Source organism: Lithobates pipiens, unplaced genomic scaffold, assembly GCF_037356315.1.
Source record: "Lithobates pipiens isolate NorthernLeopardFrog02 unplaced genomic scaffold, aLitPip1_a1.2 Scaffold_8, whole genome shotgun sequence".
NCBI classification, from domain to species: Eukaryota; Metazoa; Chordata; class Amphibia; order Anura; family Ranidae; genus Lithobates; species Lithobates pipiens.
In genome coordinates, this window is record NW_027507903.1 from 316,991,320 (window position 1) to 317,004,570 (window position 13,251).

A 13,251-nucleotide genomic window follows, 5' to 3' on the forward strand; every position below is an offset into this window, starting at 1 on the left:
ATAGTTAAAATAGAAGCAAAGTCTGAAAATCAAAACCTGCTAAGAGGTAGTCAATTTTTTTGGCCATAGAAATATGCAAAATCTTATGTGTCGAAAAGCTTCTTTCCCTGATTCATGGGATTTTTTGTACAATGCCTCATTCTTGGCATTTGCTAAAATGCAAAGGATGGAGCTGGGTCCTGGAAACGATGTACTGTAACTCCTGTAAGCATGCACATGAGTTACATATTCACTGGCCACCCAATGGCTGAATAGGTGACATGCAGGTCCCAGAAGAAGCAATCAAGAACCTGGATCTGCCAGCACTCTTTTGTTAACGTGAACAGTTATACTGAGCAAGTGGCAATATAAAGGTGTCTGTGCTAATTGAACTAGGGCTTAAAGAGGAAGTAAACCCTTCCAAACAACTTGGACCTATAGGTAAGCCTAGATTAAGGCTTACCTGTAGGTCCAAGCAATATCTCCTAAACCTATATGGTTTAGGAGATATTTGCCCGAAAATGCAGGCGCACTAAATGCGGCAAATCCAAGAATGGATTTGCCAAATTTGTCGACTCCTGTGCGCATGCGCGGGAGTGACGTCATCGCGGCTTCGCCGTATGGCAGCGGCGAAACTGCGAGACGCGACTCCCGTGCGCATGCGCGGGAGTGACGTCATCGCGGTTGCGCCGCTGTGATTCGTCGGAGCTGCGAGACGCCACAAGCAACATGGATGCGGCGGACTACAGGGGACAGCGGCGACTTCGCTGGCTCCTGTGTCAGGTAAGTGACACATAATGAGCTACTATGCGATGCATAGTAGTCCATTATGCTTTACCTTTGCAGGGAAAAAAAGGGGAAGTAAACCCATCAGGGTTTACTTCCTCTTTAAAAACAAGGTGAAGTAAAAACTTGCAATCATTACTCAACCTTTTTTGTAACTTACGGAACTCTTACAATTCCAGTTTGTGATTATTATTATTTTAACAGCAACCATGTATTAATCACTTTGCATGTGTAATGTGTGAGTATGCTTTTTATACTTTATTATGGAAAGTAATTTTATAGAAAAGGGTAGTTGTGATAAATTGTGGATAACTTTATTCTATTCCAAATGTCAGTTTTGTGCTCCTGGCTGCAATACCTTTCACACAAGGAATTTCAAAGCTAATGGCTGCAAAACACCCCTGGCAATGCTGCAATGCTCTGACCATCATCACTTACTCATGTAACAGGAGGTCTTTGAAGTGAATCATCTCCACAATCACTTGAACATTATCCTTGGCAGCAGAGCAGAGGTCGTGCTTGGCGTAGCATTCCTTCTGGAGCTGGTACACCATCTCCTTAATAGCTGGGCACTTGCGACTAATGCAACTGAACTTGTGTCTCAGTCCATGAGCTTTGCATTTCAGTGCATCCTTGATAAATGATTTCCCCTGGAAGAAAAAGTATAGCATATTGACAAATTTCACCTATGGCTAAGACCTGCCATTTACTCAAAACAATTATGTATTATTTTTTTTAAAACAAGGCAAAAAAAGAGTGGTTTGTATCACTGTAAGGTTGGTGTCACACATTTGTGTTGTAGTACCATGGTATGCAGCATGCAGAAAGGCAATGAACCTGCTCAATCGTGCATTGTTGGGTGCCTGTAGGCAGTTTGAATTGTGCTAAGTTGTGGTGAATTGGCGGCTGGCCCGGCTGGGGAAAGGGTTATTTGTTACGTGCTCATTTCTCAGGCTTTTGGTCCCAGCCAGCCCACCTGTGCTATAAAAAAAGGGAACACATCTGAGGTTCAAGAATTTCCAGGGTCCAGTAGGATCCAGATTACCTGTGAGTGGAATCGTTTGATGCTGCTCTTTAGCACCAGGGTTTTTGAAAGACATTCAGTGATGGACAATGCCGTTATGGACTCGCACCTCACAGAGGTATGCCTGGGCCACTACACTACTCTAGTTAGGATTCGAGGAAAGACGTTGTTCATATTGACCTGTATGCCGTAACTTGTTCAGTAAAGTTACATTAACTGTTCTGAGCCTGGTCTGAAGTTATTAAAAGGGGTGGTTGTGGGTACTGGTATAACAAAATAACCTGGATCTGTAAACACACTATGGGGTATGAAGTAGCACTGCTACAAAGGGTTGACTCAGCAAAACAAGAAGCAGAGTAGTTGTTATGTGTTACCAAGTCACGGAACAAGCTACTAGCAAATACATGTGGCACCTAGTAAAGTGGCAGGTCCTCCAGTAGCAAGGGGGTTGTAGTCTGGCTCCCACCCTAGTGGTGGGTATCCAATAGCACCTGGAACCGAACCTGCATTACAGAGATCCATGACCTGGTCACAAGGTATGGAAAGGAAAGAGTTAAGTGAGAGCATGCTGAGGTCCGGGCTATGTGCTTGATGGGACCCCATTCTGTTACTGGGAGTGAGGTAACAGAGGTATGCTTTAATGGCGGAGAGGGCCCAGACTCAGCACGTCCCTCATAATACAAAATCTTCTATGTTACAGTGTGTAGTGACATGGAACAGCACTTTTTAGAGGTACTTTAATTGCTGCACACAATGAAGGCTCATTTCTAAGTCAAGGAATTGCCTTAATATTAGATTCACCTATTCTAATTGAAAGTGCTGCGTGCGGTAATGCAACACAAAGCCATGAAGTTTTTTTTAATATTTTTAATCTCATGTTTTATATCTTTATTGTTTTTAGTATGTACACAATATCTTTGTCTTACCAATAAACATTTATTATAGGAGACCCATGACACAGAAGCATTACAAAAGATCCTAGAGCTTTACATGAAAATACAGCAAATCCTGACCATAATAAAAAAATATATAGAAAATCACACATTCTTATTACATTTACTAGATTTATATTTTATGTTTAGAGACAAAAGATATAGAAGAAAAAAAGGTTTACATAACTCTTTTCACTTAACCATAGTTTGCTGCTCTTATTTAAGTTACCCCATAGACAATTGCCAAATCACATCTACTAACTGACTTCGGCAAAACATTAAAGTTGCCAAAAATACCTTTGTGGTGAAAGTCTTAGTCCTGAATATTTGTAAACATGTTTTCACATTTTCCTAAATTAATGTTTGTACATGTAAATATCACACTCATAAGGTTTAGAAAACAACTGTGTGAATACTGGAGATGAAGCTTAACCGTGGTGGAGAGGCAACACTGAAACGACAGTCTCCGTTAGCATGAAAGGGGCATATGTCCTGTCCACATTCTTGCCACAGAATTGCACATTGGTCATAAAGGTAAAAATAAGTAAATGAATGGAATTCCACTGGTTTTAAGATGCTTACACTAGTATGAATTACATACAAGGATATAGTGTATATTATATTAGCTCTTCCTTGGCTAAAGCTGCTTCTAGACTAGGGGTTGTACTAATCATTTGATCACTCTCAAGCAAAATAAATAGCAGTGTGTCACTTGCAAGCCTGGCTTGGCTAAGCTAGAAGTGTAAGCTTAACAGAGAGGAGAGTGGACTGGGAGTGCTTCCAGCTTGCCAAGGGGCAACAAGTGCAATTGGAACAGGTTTTCTAACTTGACTGTTGTCACAGAAGGCAGTGACTGGCAATCCCAGGACCCAACCACATGTATTTGACAAAAGATTGCCAGCCAATCCAGCATTTTCCATCAGCTTTTATCTATGGGTACTTCAAGTCTTTGCTAAGCATGATAAATTCTGTGGCACTCTGGGATATCAAAATTTCTTGCCTGGTCAATTCTATATATGTTAATAGGTGTAGGATTATGATGGCAATGACCTGATGAAACTTAAACTGTGTGGACAAAAGAATGGGGGAATCATACCCAAAACAGTGCATTTCTCATTTTCCTCAAAATGTGCAAGTTGGTAACAGCTTTAAAATGTGATGTCTGAGGTGGGCAGCCATAGGCCAGCTTTGTGTACCTTTGATAAAACGCAGCTTCGCTTAAGGCACATTTGAAATTTGCTGGAGTTAACTGACCCAAATTACACCTCAGTGCCTGGAACTTAGCTTATTGGCATCTCCTGTCCTACACCCTAATTGACCCCCCCCCCCTTTTTTGTGTGTGTTTGTGATATCTTAAGGTGGTTCCAGTGCATTGCTACAGTAACACCGCAGATCCATATGTTACCATGGTCTTGATATTCTGATATTACTTATGTTAACTGTAATTCGGCTGACCCTGGGCATCTATGTAATTCCCTCACGATTAAGGCTTCTAATAACAACTAGCCTTATATTTTACTCTTAATCTAGACCCCAGGGGTGACCCACCTACTGATCTATGTTCCTTGTAATGCCAAGCTATTGTTATGGTTGTGTTTAACTATTTTTCTGTGCACTCCGGGGCTGTTCTCCCATTGGAACACCTTGCCCCCCCCCCCCCATTTACTACCCTTGGCTACCTGCCCTTATTTTGCAGGTCCCTGATGGTAGCTTTGGAGCCTCTGTGGGACTGTCACTCCCCTAGTACGCTCCTACACCCTAATGTTAAGCTACTATACAACACTTATGCTAGAAATCAACAGGGTTGTTCTATTCTTGTATATTCTCTCTGCTACTGTCTTTCTCTCTCTCAGGATATGTTTTTTCCACTGATAGGCCTCATTTGCAAAAGTTATGGCCCCCCTAAACGTTCTCTCCTTGAATGTTCAAGGCTTTATAGCGCACATAAATTCACTAAGGCGTTCCTATCCTTTGGAGTAGCTAAGGCCCATATAATCTGCCTGCAGACAACCCATTTTATTGAAAAATCCACCCCCAAATTCCTCAGTACCTCTTATGCACGAATCTACATAGCTTCAGCCACAACAAAACAATGAGGAGCCCTGGTTGGATTCCATCGTTCCTCCCCTTTCAATCACAAATTAAGTTCCATAAAGGTAGATATCTGATTCTTACTGGACATATATCAGACACTGCAGTCACCATTGTGTTGTATTACGCTCCAAATAAGAGCCCGACAGCAGTTATCTCAGATCTCTTTCACGTAGTGGATAAACACACATTTGGTACGGTGGTCCTCTGCGGAGATTCGAACCAAGTAATTTTCCCATTCCTAGATAAATCCCCACCAACCGCAACCTCTAGCCCGGTCAAGCTGACATTCCCACACCTACTCTCGAAACACAACTTAATTGATACTTGCCGTGAAGCCAATCCAGTTCATAAATGTTACACACATTATTCTTTTCCACACAAATCTTTCTCCCGCATCAACCACATTTTTCTAATAACGGGCATGATCCCAGAAATCATATCCTCTGTTATCACCCCATTTACATGGGCAGACCATTGTGCAGTTTGTAAAACAATAACCCCCAATCCCCAGGACTCGGGATACCCCATGGTGTATTAATAATACCACTATCTCCCATCCTTCACACGGCTTAGACACTGAAATAGCTTTCAAAGAATATCTCTCTGATAACTCTACTGATGATATATCAGCATTAACACTAAGGGAAGCCCACAAAACTGTCATGCGAGGTAGATTAATCCAACAGGCGACATCCCTTAAATAAGAACGCAAGATCCTATTCCAAAAATTGGAAGCAAACTTCACTGCATGTCACGCAGCTTTCCAGACCGACCCCAACCCTACCACTAACTCACATCTTGACAAGGCCCGACTAGATTTTGACCTATTTCCTACCTATTCCACTGACAAACTCGCCCACAAACACCAAAATACATCCTATCTTAAGGCCATAAACCAGACACACTTATGGCATGTGCACTACGAGGCATTAATCAGCTTGCAACATCTGTGTGATTAAAAACAACCCGTAATGCTTATATAAGTAACCCAGTTAAAATATTAGAAGTGTTCCGCTCAAACCTCGCCAAACTCTATTCACCCTCTCAAGACTTTGACCCCGCCAAAGCAGATGACCTGTTTTCCCATATCACCCTCCCTTCACTTACACAATAGCTGCCAGATTTACTTGAGTGTCCTATCCTAGAAGTGACGGCAGCCATTAAAGTGTTGAAACCAAATAAAAGACCGGGACCTGGCAGATTCTCGGCAGCATATTATAAAATATTTGCACCAATTCTAGCACCTATGCTCAAAAATGCCTTCAACTCACTGCTTAAGGGACACTCATTTAGATCTGAAACTCTGACATCTATAATCTCTATGATACCCAAACCCCGATCGGACTCTTATTTGTGGACAAACTATTGCCCCATCTCTCTCCTAAATCTCAAAATTAAATTACTAGCCAAGATCCTAGCAACCCACCTGAATAACATCATAGCTCAATTAATACACTGTGACCAAACCGAATTTGTGCCAATTGGCAAAGCTGGCGACACGCCTACTGCTTGCCCAAGCAGCCAAAAATAGACACATCCCAACATGTTTCCTTTCTCTTGACATCAGGAAAGCATTTGACTCAGTCACCTGGCCATATCTCAATTACATGCTTCACAGTTGGGGCTTTGGGAACCATTTCCTGGCTTGGGTCTGCTCCTTATATGATAACCCGCAAGCTTACATAAAGTATACTGGCTATAAATCTGCAATTTTTGACATTAGGAGAGGTACTAGACAGGGCTGCCCCTTATCCCCACTGTCGTTTGCCTTACTCATCGAACCGCTGGCACAACTGATCAGATTGGACCCTGATGTTAAGGGGAATATTTTTTAGAATACTAACATTGTGGTAGAATTTTTACTTCCTCATTTAGCAGGAGTGGATTCTTGGCATACACTATGTGACAGCTAATTGAAGGAAAGGCACACATCCCCACTCCACATAGGCAGAGGAACGAAGATACTTTCAGAGCTTTGCTGTGACAAGACAAGCGCTCTGCTAATCTATTTATAGCACCCACCCCAACACAAATTTCCACCTGCTTTTATCTTCCATCTCAGAGAACTTATCAGAAGTTATCATATTGATAACAGAGGAATGAAACAGCAGAAAAGCACAGGACTTAGGGCTTTGGAGAGAGATAAGTAAACACTACAGATATTTATGCCTAGGTCAAATTTCATGAATTTTTACATCCACTTTAATAATCTAATAACAAACGCGTTGCGGTGGTGTCTGGGCACTATCCACTGAAAAAAAATGTTTTTTCAGCACAACGCGAGGCAATCCTGCACCTCGCATCGTGCAGTGGGCAATTGAACTTCATGAAATGTCTGTGAACCATTCCTTAATGCCCTAAATAGAAATTTAAAAAAAAACATTGCCCCTACTGTATTTTATAACTTTGTTACATTCCAGTCTTGGTGTTGCAGCAAGTGACACAGACATTTCTTAAAGGTCAGAATTGCAGCAGAGCATGCTTTGAAAGGTACATGGTTTCTACTGTGTATAGACCAGCCTTTCTTAACCTTTTTAACACAGAGGAACCATTGAAATAGTACTCAGGTCTTGGGGAACCCCTAAAAATGAGAAATCTATAAATCATGATACAATAGTGTAATGGTCAGTGGGAAGAATGGTCCTTACACTTGTGGTCATTGGGAAGAATGACCTCCTTACATATAAATAAAAAAAGATCAATGGTGTCAGTAGGAACTTATCTGAGAGGCAGAAATTGCCCAATGCTGAAGGAACCCCTAGCAACCTCTGGAGGAACCTTAGGGTTCCACGGAACCCTGGTTGAGAATCACTGCTATAGAGCATAGGGTTCATGGTTCAGTTAACCTGCTGCAGTGACAATCACTCTCAGTCTGCCCGCACTTAGACAGCTGTTCCAGGCTGGAAAATTCCTGCGCAGGGTGGGATTTGTGAGTATAATCATCACAAGAACAACAGGAGATGATTATTATTGTAAATGCTCTTGATAATTTTTCTCCTATTGGTCTGTCAATGAACTGCCTAGTGAAGTCTTAATTCTGGTTTCACTTTAAAATCGTGTATATACATACATATACTTTAGCTATCTTTCATCATTTACATACACATGCTGAATCTGATGTAAGCTGGTGTTTAAATCTGAGTACTGTTAGATCTCGCTAAGGGACTGTATGCTTTTTGGTGCAAATATTTTCAGCATCCTGTAATGTGAATATGGTCATTTAGGCATTTCTTTTGTTTTAGGTATTAGATCCAGAGTTCAGTTGTGGCTAAACTTTAGGGGGCATTTTAATGTTATAGAAAAGTATACATTTTCAATAAACACATATTTTGAGTCATTGCAATGATTATCATATTATTTGACAGAATTCAACAAGCTCACATTCTCATTATTTTGTTATTCTATTATATATAGAGATTTGTTTATAGGTCACTAAAAGGAGCTCTCGGGGGCTCGGTGTACTTTATTTTAAGACAGACTGTTAGTTACACAGGGATTTACTGTTATCAATTTGTTAGTCGACTCATAGGCCTGCTGGCCACAACATTTGGCAATTAAAACTGATCATCGCTAGATCCACAGATAGAGTCAGCTGAAACTTTATGCAAATCTACACTTTTCCTGTAAACATTAAGCTTGCCCCCCTCCCAACCTTCTATGCCTACCAATAATATTGATCCTAAATTGTGATGGGTTATCTCCTGCATCAATAGAGCAGCTTGGTACATGACAAGGTGTAGAGACTGTTGGACTTGAAGTAACACACACCCCACAATCTGTCTTGTCCACACCTATATTTTAAAGATGCTGAAAAAACTTTTCTGAAAGAACTTGATTTTTGAGAGTCATACAATTATTGTACAGGAGTGAAACTATAAAGAAGACTCCATGATAAAGATTTAATACTTGTATCATTATATTACCTGAGCATCAAATCGGCCAGCGTTATGCAGGAAGGTCATGCAGATTTCATGAAGGCCACGGATCTCACACGAGTTGTTCTCAAAGCATTCAAAGACTCCGCATCCCACATCACCAGCGCTGACTAGGCAGTGTTGAATTTCAGCTGTTATGGTAGAGAATATATTAAAAAAAACAGTTATGATTTATTTTTATGCTCTAAAAAATACAAAACACAATGATGATAGCTATCATCACAAGAGTAGCAAATGTAATTTCTTTTGTCATAAACATTTCCATCACCCTTTTCCATCACCATTTTCATAATCCTCCTGATGTCGGCATACATTTACTTTCCCAGTCCAATATAAATATACATTTTAGCACTACAGCGCTAAAAATAGTACCTGCATAGCGCATAGAGCCGGTGAGGAACAGATACAGCATTGAATCGATGCTGCATACAGCGCTAGATGAGTATATATATATATCATATACCGTATATGAATTTTTTTTTTTTTTTTAGAAGCCCATACTTCTCTTTTAAGTTAAATGTTTAGGTAACAGTATGCCCTCCTGTTTTCTTACCTAAGACCTCACTGGATCAAGTGCTGTGCCTGTCTATAGCAGCTCTCCTTGCTGTCACAGGCTTTGCTTAGGCAGTGGAAACCAAAAGCTTTCAGTCAAATCCTGTGATGAGAGAATGGGGACTATGGATTCAGGCAGCGTGGCTCAGCATAAAGCCTGCAGGTATGCCACAGTAGGCTTCCTATAGTAGCACACTGAGAAGAGGAGGAGCCAGGAGCAGATTGCCAGTGGGGGACCCAACAAGAGGAGGATTAGGGCAGCTCTAGCAGGTAAGTATATCATGTTTGTTCTAAAAAAAAAATATTTACTACAGGGTTCCTCCCATGAACCCTGCCTTTTGCCTCGGTCTCTTATTTCATGCTGATGGATCTTGTCTAGTGCTTCAGCCCCATAATTCACCCCAATAATTCTAGCTCCCTGTTTCAGTAATTCCCTCAGATGTATCCTGCCTACTGCTTGAGTCCTGTAGTTCCATCTGCTAGATCCTGCTTGTTGCTTCAGGCACATATTTTATCCTGATAAACCCTGCCTATTGCTTGAGTCCTGATATTCCACCTGATGTACGATGCCTAATCCTTCAGTCCCATAAGTCATGTTTTAACATGCCTGTGCCCATCCAACATGAAACTTTCACAATCTTTCATTGACTGCATTTAGGTACATATTTGGAATACTTTTAAATCAATTATTTTTTTGTTTTTTCTAATAATTTTTATTGGGAAAAATATGATGTTTTTACAAAGTTCAGAAGCAAAAGAGGACAAAAACAAAAAGGTGAAGACAAGTCATCCCCATCATATGAAAATGAATATCTTTCATAAGAGCAAGTGAAATATAACATCATCATAACTATCACTACATTACGCAAAGATTTGTAAAAGGACATGCAATTGAGTAGCAGGGGCACCGCTTCATTAGAAAGAGGTGGTGTCCAAGGAGAGGGGGAAGATGGATGAAACAAGAGATAAAGTATAGAGAGAATCAGGAAGTATATAAGTACACCATAACGTGATATAATTGTGCGAATTTGTGAATGAGCTGAAATTGGTAGCTCAATCTGTTCAAGGGTTAGAAAAATTATAGCGATCACAGGGGAATCAGGCCAGCAGCACCTAAATAAATCCTTAACCACTTACAGACCGGACCATTTTGCTGGTCAAAGACCGGACCACTTTTTGCGATTCGGCACTGCGACACTTTAACTGACAATTGCGCGGTCGAGCAACGTGGCTCCCAAACAAAATTGACGTCCTTTTTTTCCCACAAATAGAGCTTTCTTTTGGTGGTATTTGATCACCCCTGCGGTTTTTATTTTTTGCGCTACAAACAAAAATAGAGCGACAATTTTGAAAAAAATGCATTATTTTTTACTTTTTGTTATAATAAATATCCCCCAAAAATATATATAAAATTTTTTTTTTCCCTCAGTTTAGGCCCATACATATTCATAGTTATAGTTATAACGTTTACAAAATAGGGATAGTTTTATGGCATTTTTATTAATAATTTTTTATTATTTTTTACTAGTAATGGCGGCGATCAGCGATTTTTATTGTGACTGCGACATTGCGGCAGACACATCGGACATTTTTGACACATTTTTGGGACCATTGTCATTTATACAGTAATCACTGCTATATAAATGCAGTGATTCCTGTGTAAATGACACTGGCAGTGAAGGGGTTAACCAGTGGGTGGCAGTGTAGGGGTTAAGTGTTCCTAGGGGTGTGTTACTAACTGTGGGGGGGGGGCTGGGCTTTCTTTTAGTGAATACTGATCTCTGCTCCAATCACATGGAGCAGAGATCAGCATCACTAGTTGCTAGGCAGAACGGGGAAATGCTGTTTACACGGCATTTCCTCCATACAGCCGTCTCGTGAGATGATCGCGGGTATGCCCGCGGCGATCGAGTCCACGGGACCCACGACCGGACTCACGGGGGTCCTGACCGGCACGCGAGCGCGCCGCCGGCGGGGTGCTCGCGATGGCAGGGCGGCATTGAAGATTGGACGTACCTGTACGCCAATATGCCTGCCCATGCCATTCTGCCGATGTACATCGGCGTGCGCTGGTCGGGAACCGGTTAAGTAGTAAATAAAACGGGAAGTGATATTCTTCTGGCGTCTGATAACCAGGGAAGCCAAAATTTGGGAATTTTGTCAATCAATAAGTGTGTTTTAGCGAAAAGAATTTCCACATGGCAATGTTCTTTAATTGAAGAGATAACAACAGAATATGGAGGGTGGGGTAGTGTTTTTCCAAGCATGCTCTATGGCTAAATAAGCTGCTATCAGAACATGTGTAAACAAGCACGAAATTTAGGAGGCCAGAAGGAAAACCCAGACCAAAATGAGACACTTGAGGGTTAAACACACACGAAATACCAGTGGTCTCATAAAGAAGGGAGGAAACATTCCTGCAGAAGGGGGCAATATGGCACTCCCACCAGAGATGAAAGATAGTACCATCAACATCATATTTCATCCAGCATTTCAGGGAATGAGATAGATTTACAGTATTTGACCAAATCTGACTGGTGTGTAGTACCACTGATAGTATATTTTCACTGTTTCCCAATGTGAAACATTTCTGGAGAAAAGAGAGGATGTTTGTGCAGCTTGATACCAAGAGTTGAGGGGTATGTCAATTTGCAGGATGGATTCCCTTGAGGTCATATTAGAAGATTTTGTATCAGGATCAGGATAATATATTATAAATAAAAGTGATCCCTTTAAATTTGGTCGTTGGTGAAGCATAGAATGAGAGCATGTCGAGGCGCGTGCGCGGTGGCATCTAAGATGGGCGTTTAGTCCGTGAGCTCCATCACGCCTCAGCAGCTCCAGCCTCTCTAGCGGCACAACGACTGGCGATAACCACTGAATCCCTCATAGAGCACTCTCTGGCAGACCTGGACTTCTCCCCCATGGAGGCCACCACCCCCAGCCTCACCAACCACTACAGCCCGGGGATTCAGGCCTACTTCAGCCAGTCAGTTTGGCAGACCTGTTTGCCAAGTTTGCAAACCTGCTGGATAGAGGCCTGCACAATACAGCTAACAAAATCACAAGTGACATTAAAGCAGACCTCCAGAGCATAGGAACCCACATGGAAATAATAGAGACAAACTCTGAAGCCACCATTTTCAGAACAAACCAAAACACTGCTTGCATTCAGATACTGCAAGAACAATTAGAGATTGCCAATGCTAAAATTGATGACCTCAAAAACCGGAATAGGAGGTAAAATTTCAGAGTCAGGGGGCTCCCCAAATCTTATAAAGAAATCCCTGAAACCATTAAATATTTTATAAAGGACTTACTCCCTGACACACCGCAACACAGATCGTAACTTGACCGGGCTCACGGGGCTCTCAGACCCCCTAGGGCTGACGGCCTCCCCCGTGACACCGTGGTGAAGCCACATTTCTACTCCGTCAAGGAGGATGTGATGCAGAAATCAAGAGCCTTGTCTAAAATTGTGTTTCAGGGTCATCACCTGCAAATATTTGTGGATTTATCCCCATCCACTATCCAAAAGAGGAGAGCTTTAAAACCGTTACTTCAAATCCTGACAGACAAAGAAATCAAGTACTGGTGGCTCTTTCCGTTCCAACTCAAATTCCTATTGAAAGGCAAAGCATACACTTTCGGATCCCTACAGGAAGGAGAAAAGCTCTTGTTGCAACTAGGTGTCATCAGCCAAGACCCGGGTCATCCACAGCCTGGATCGCAACCTAACTCAGCACAAAGACAACTCCCAACCAGCCACCTGAATCCGGTCTGGGAAACTGCAAGATCTAAGAAATCCAAGGAAACCATTCCTTCCTGACTCTCATGACTTGAATGTCTTTGGTTTTTCTTCCTTGCCCTTACCTCTTCCCAGCTGCTAACTGGGAGGTCCTGATCTCTCCACTTGTGCACCAGGGTGGTCTTGTGAGGGACACAAATC

At 41.7% G+C, this 13,251-nt stretch overlaps 1 protein-coding gene across 1 annotated transcript in view; it reads right to left on the bottom strand.

Annotated features, from left to right (window-relative positions):
• The window catches only part of STC2 (stanniocalcin 2), a 45,002-nt gene that overhangs the window by 5,782 nt on the left and 25,969 nt on the right, over positions 1 to 13,251 (bottom strand). The window contains exons 2-3 of the mRNA XM_077472826.1: positions 8,739 to 8,881; positions 1,204 to 1,415 (exon numbers count right to left, since the gene is read on the bottom strand). Of these exons, the coding sequence (XP_077328952.1) occupies positions 1,204 to 1,415; positions 8,739 to 8,881 (355 nt within the window). The remainder of the gene's footprint in view (positions 1 to 1,203; positions 1,416 to 8,738; positions 8,882 to 13,251) is intronic.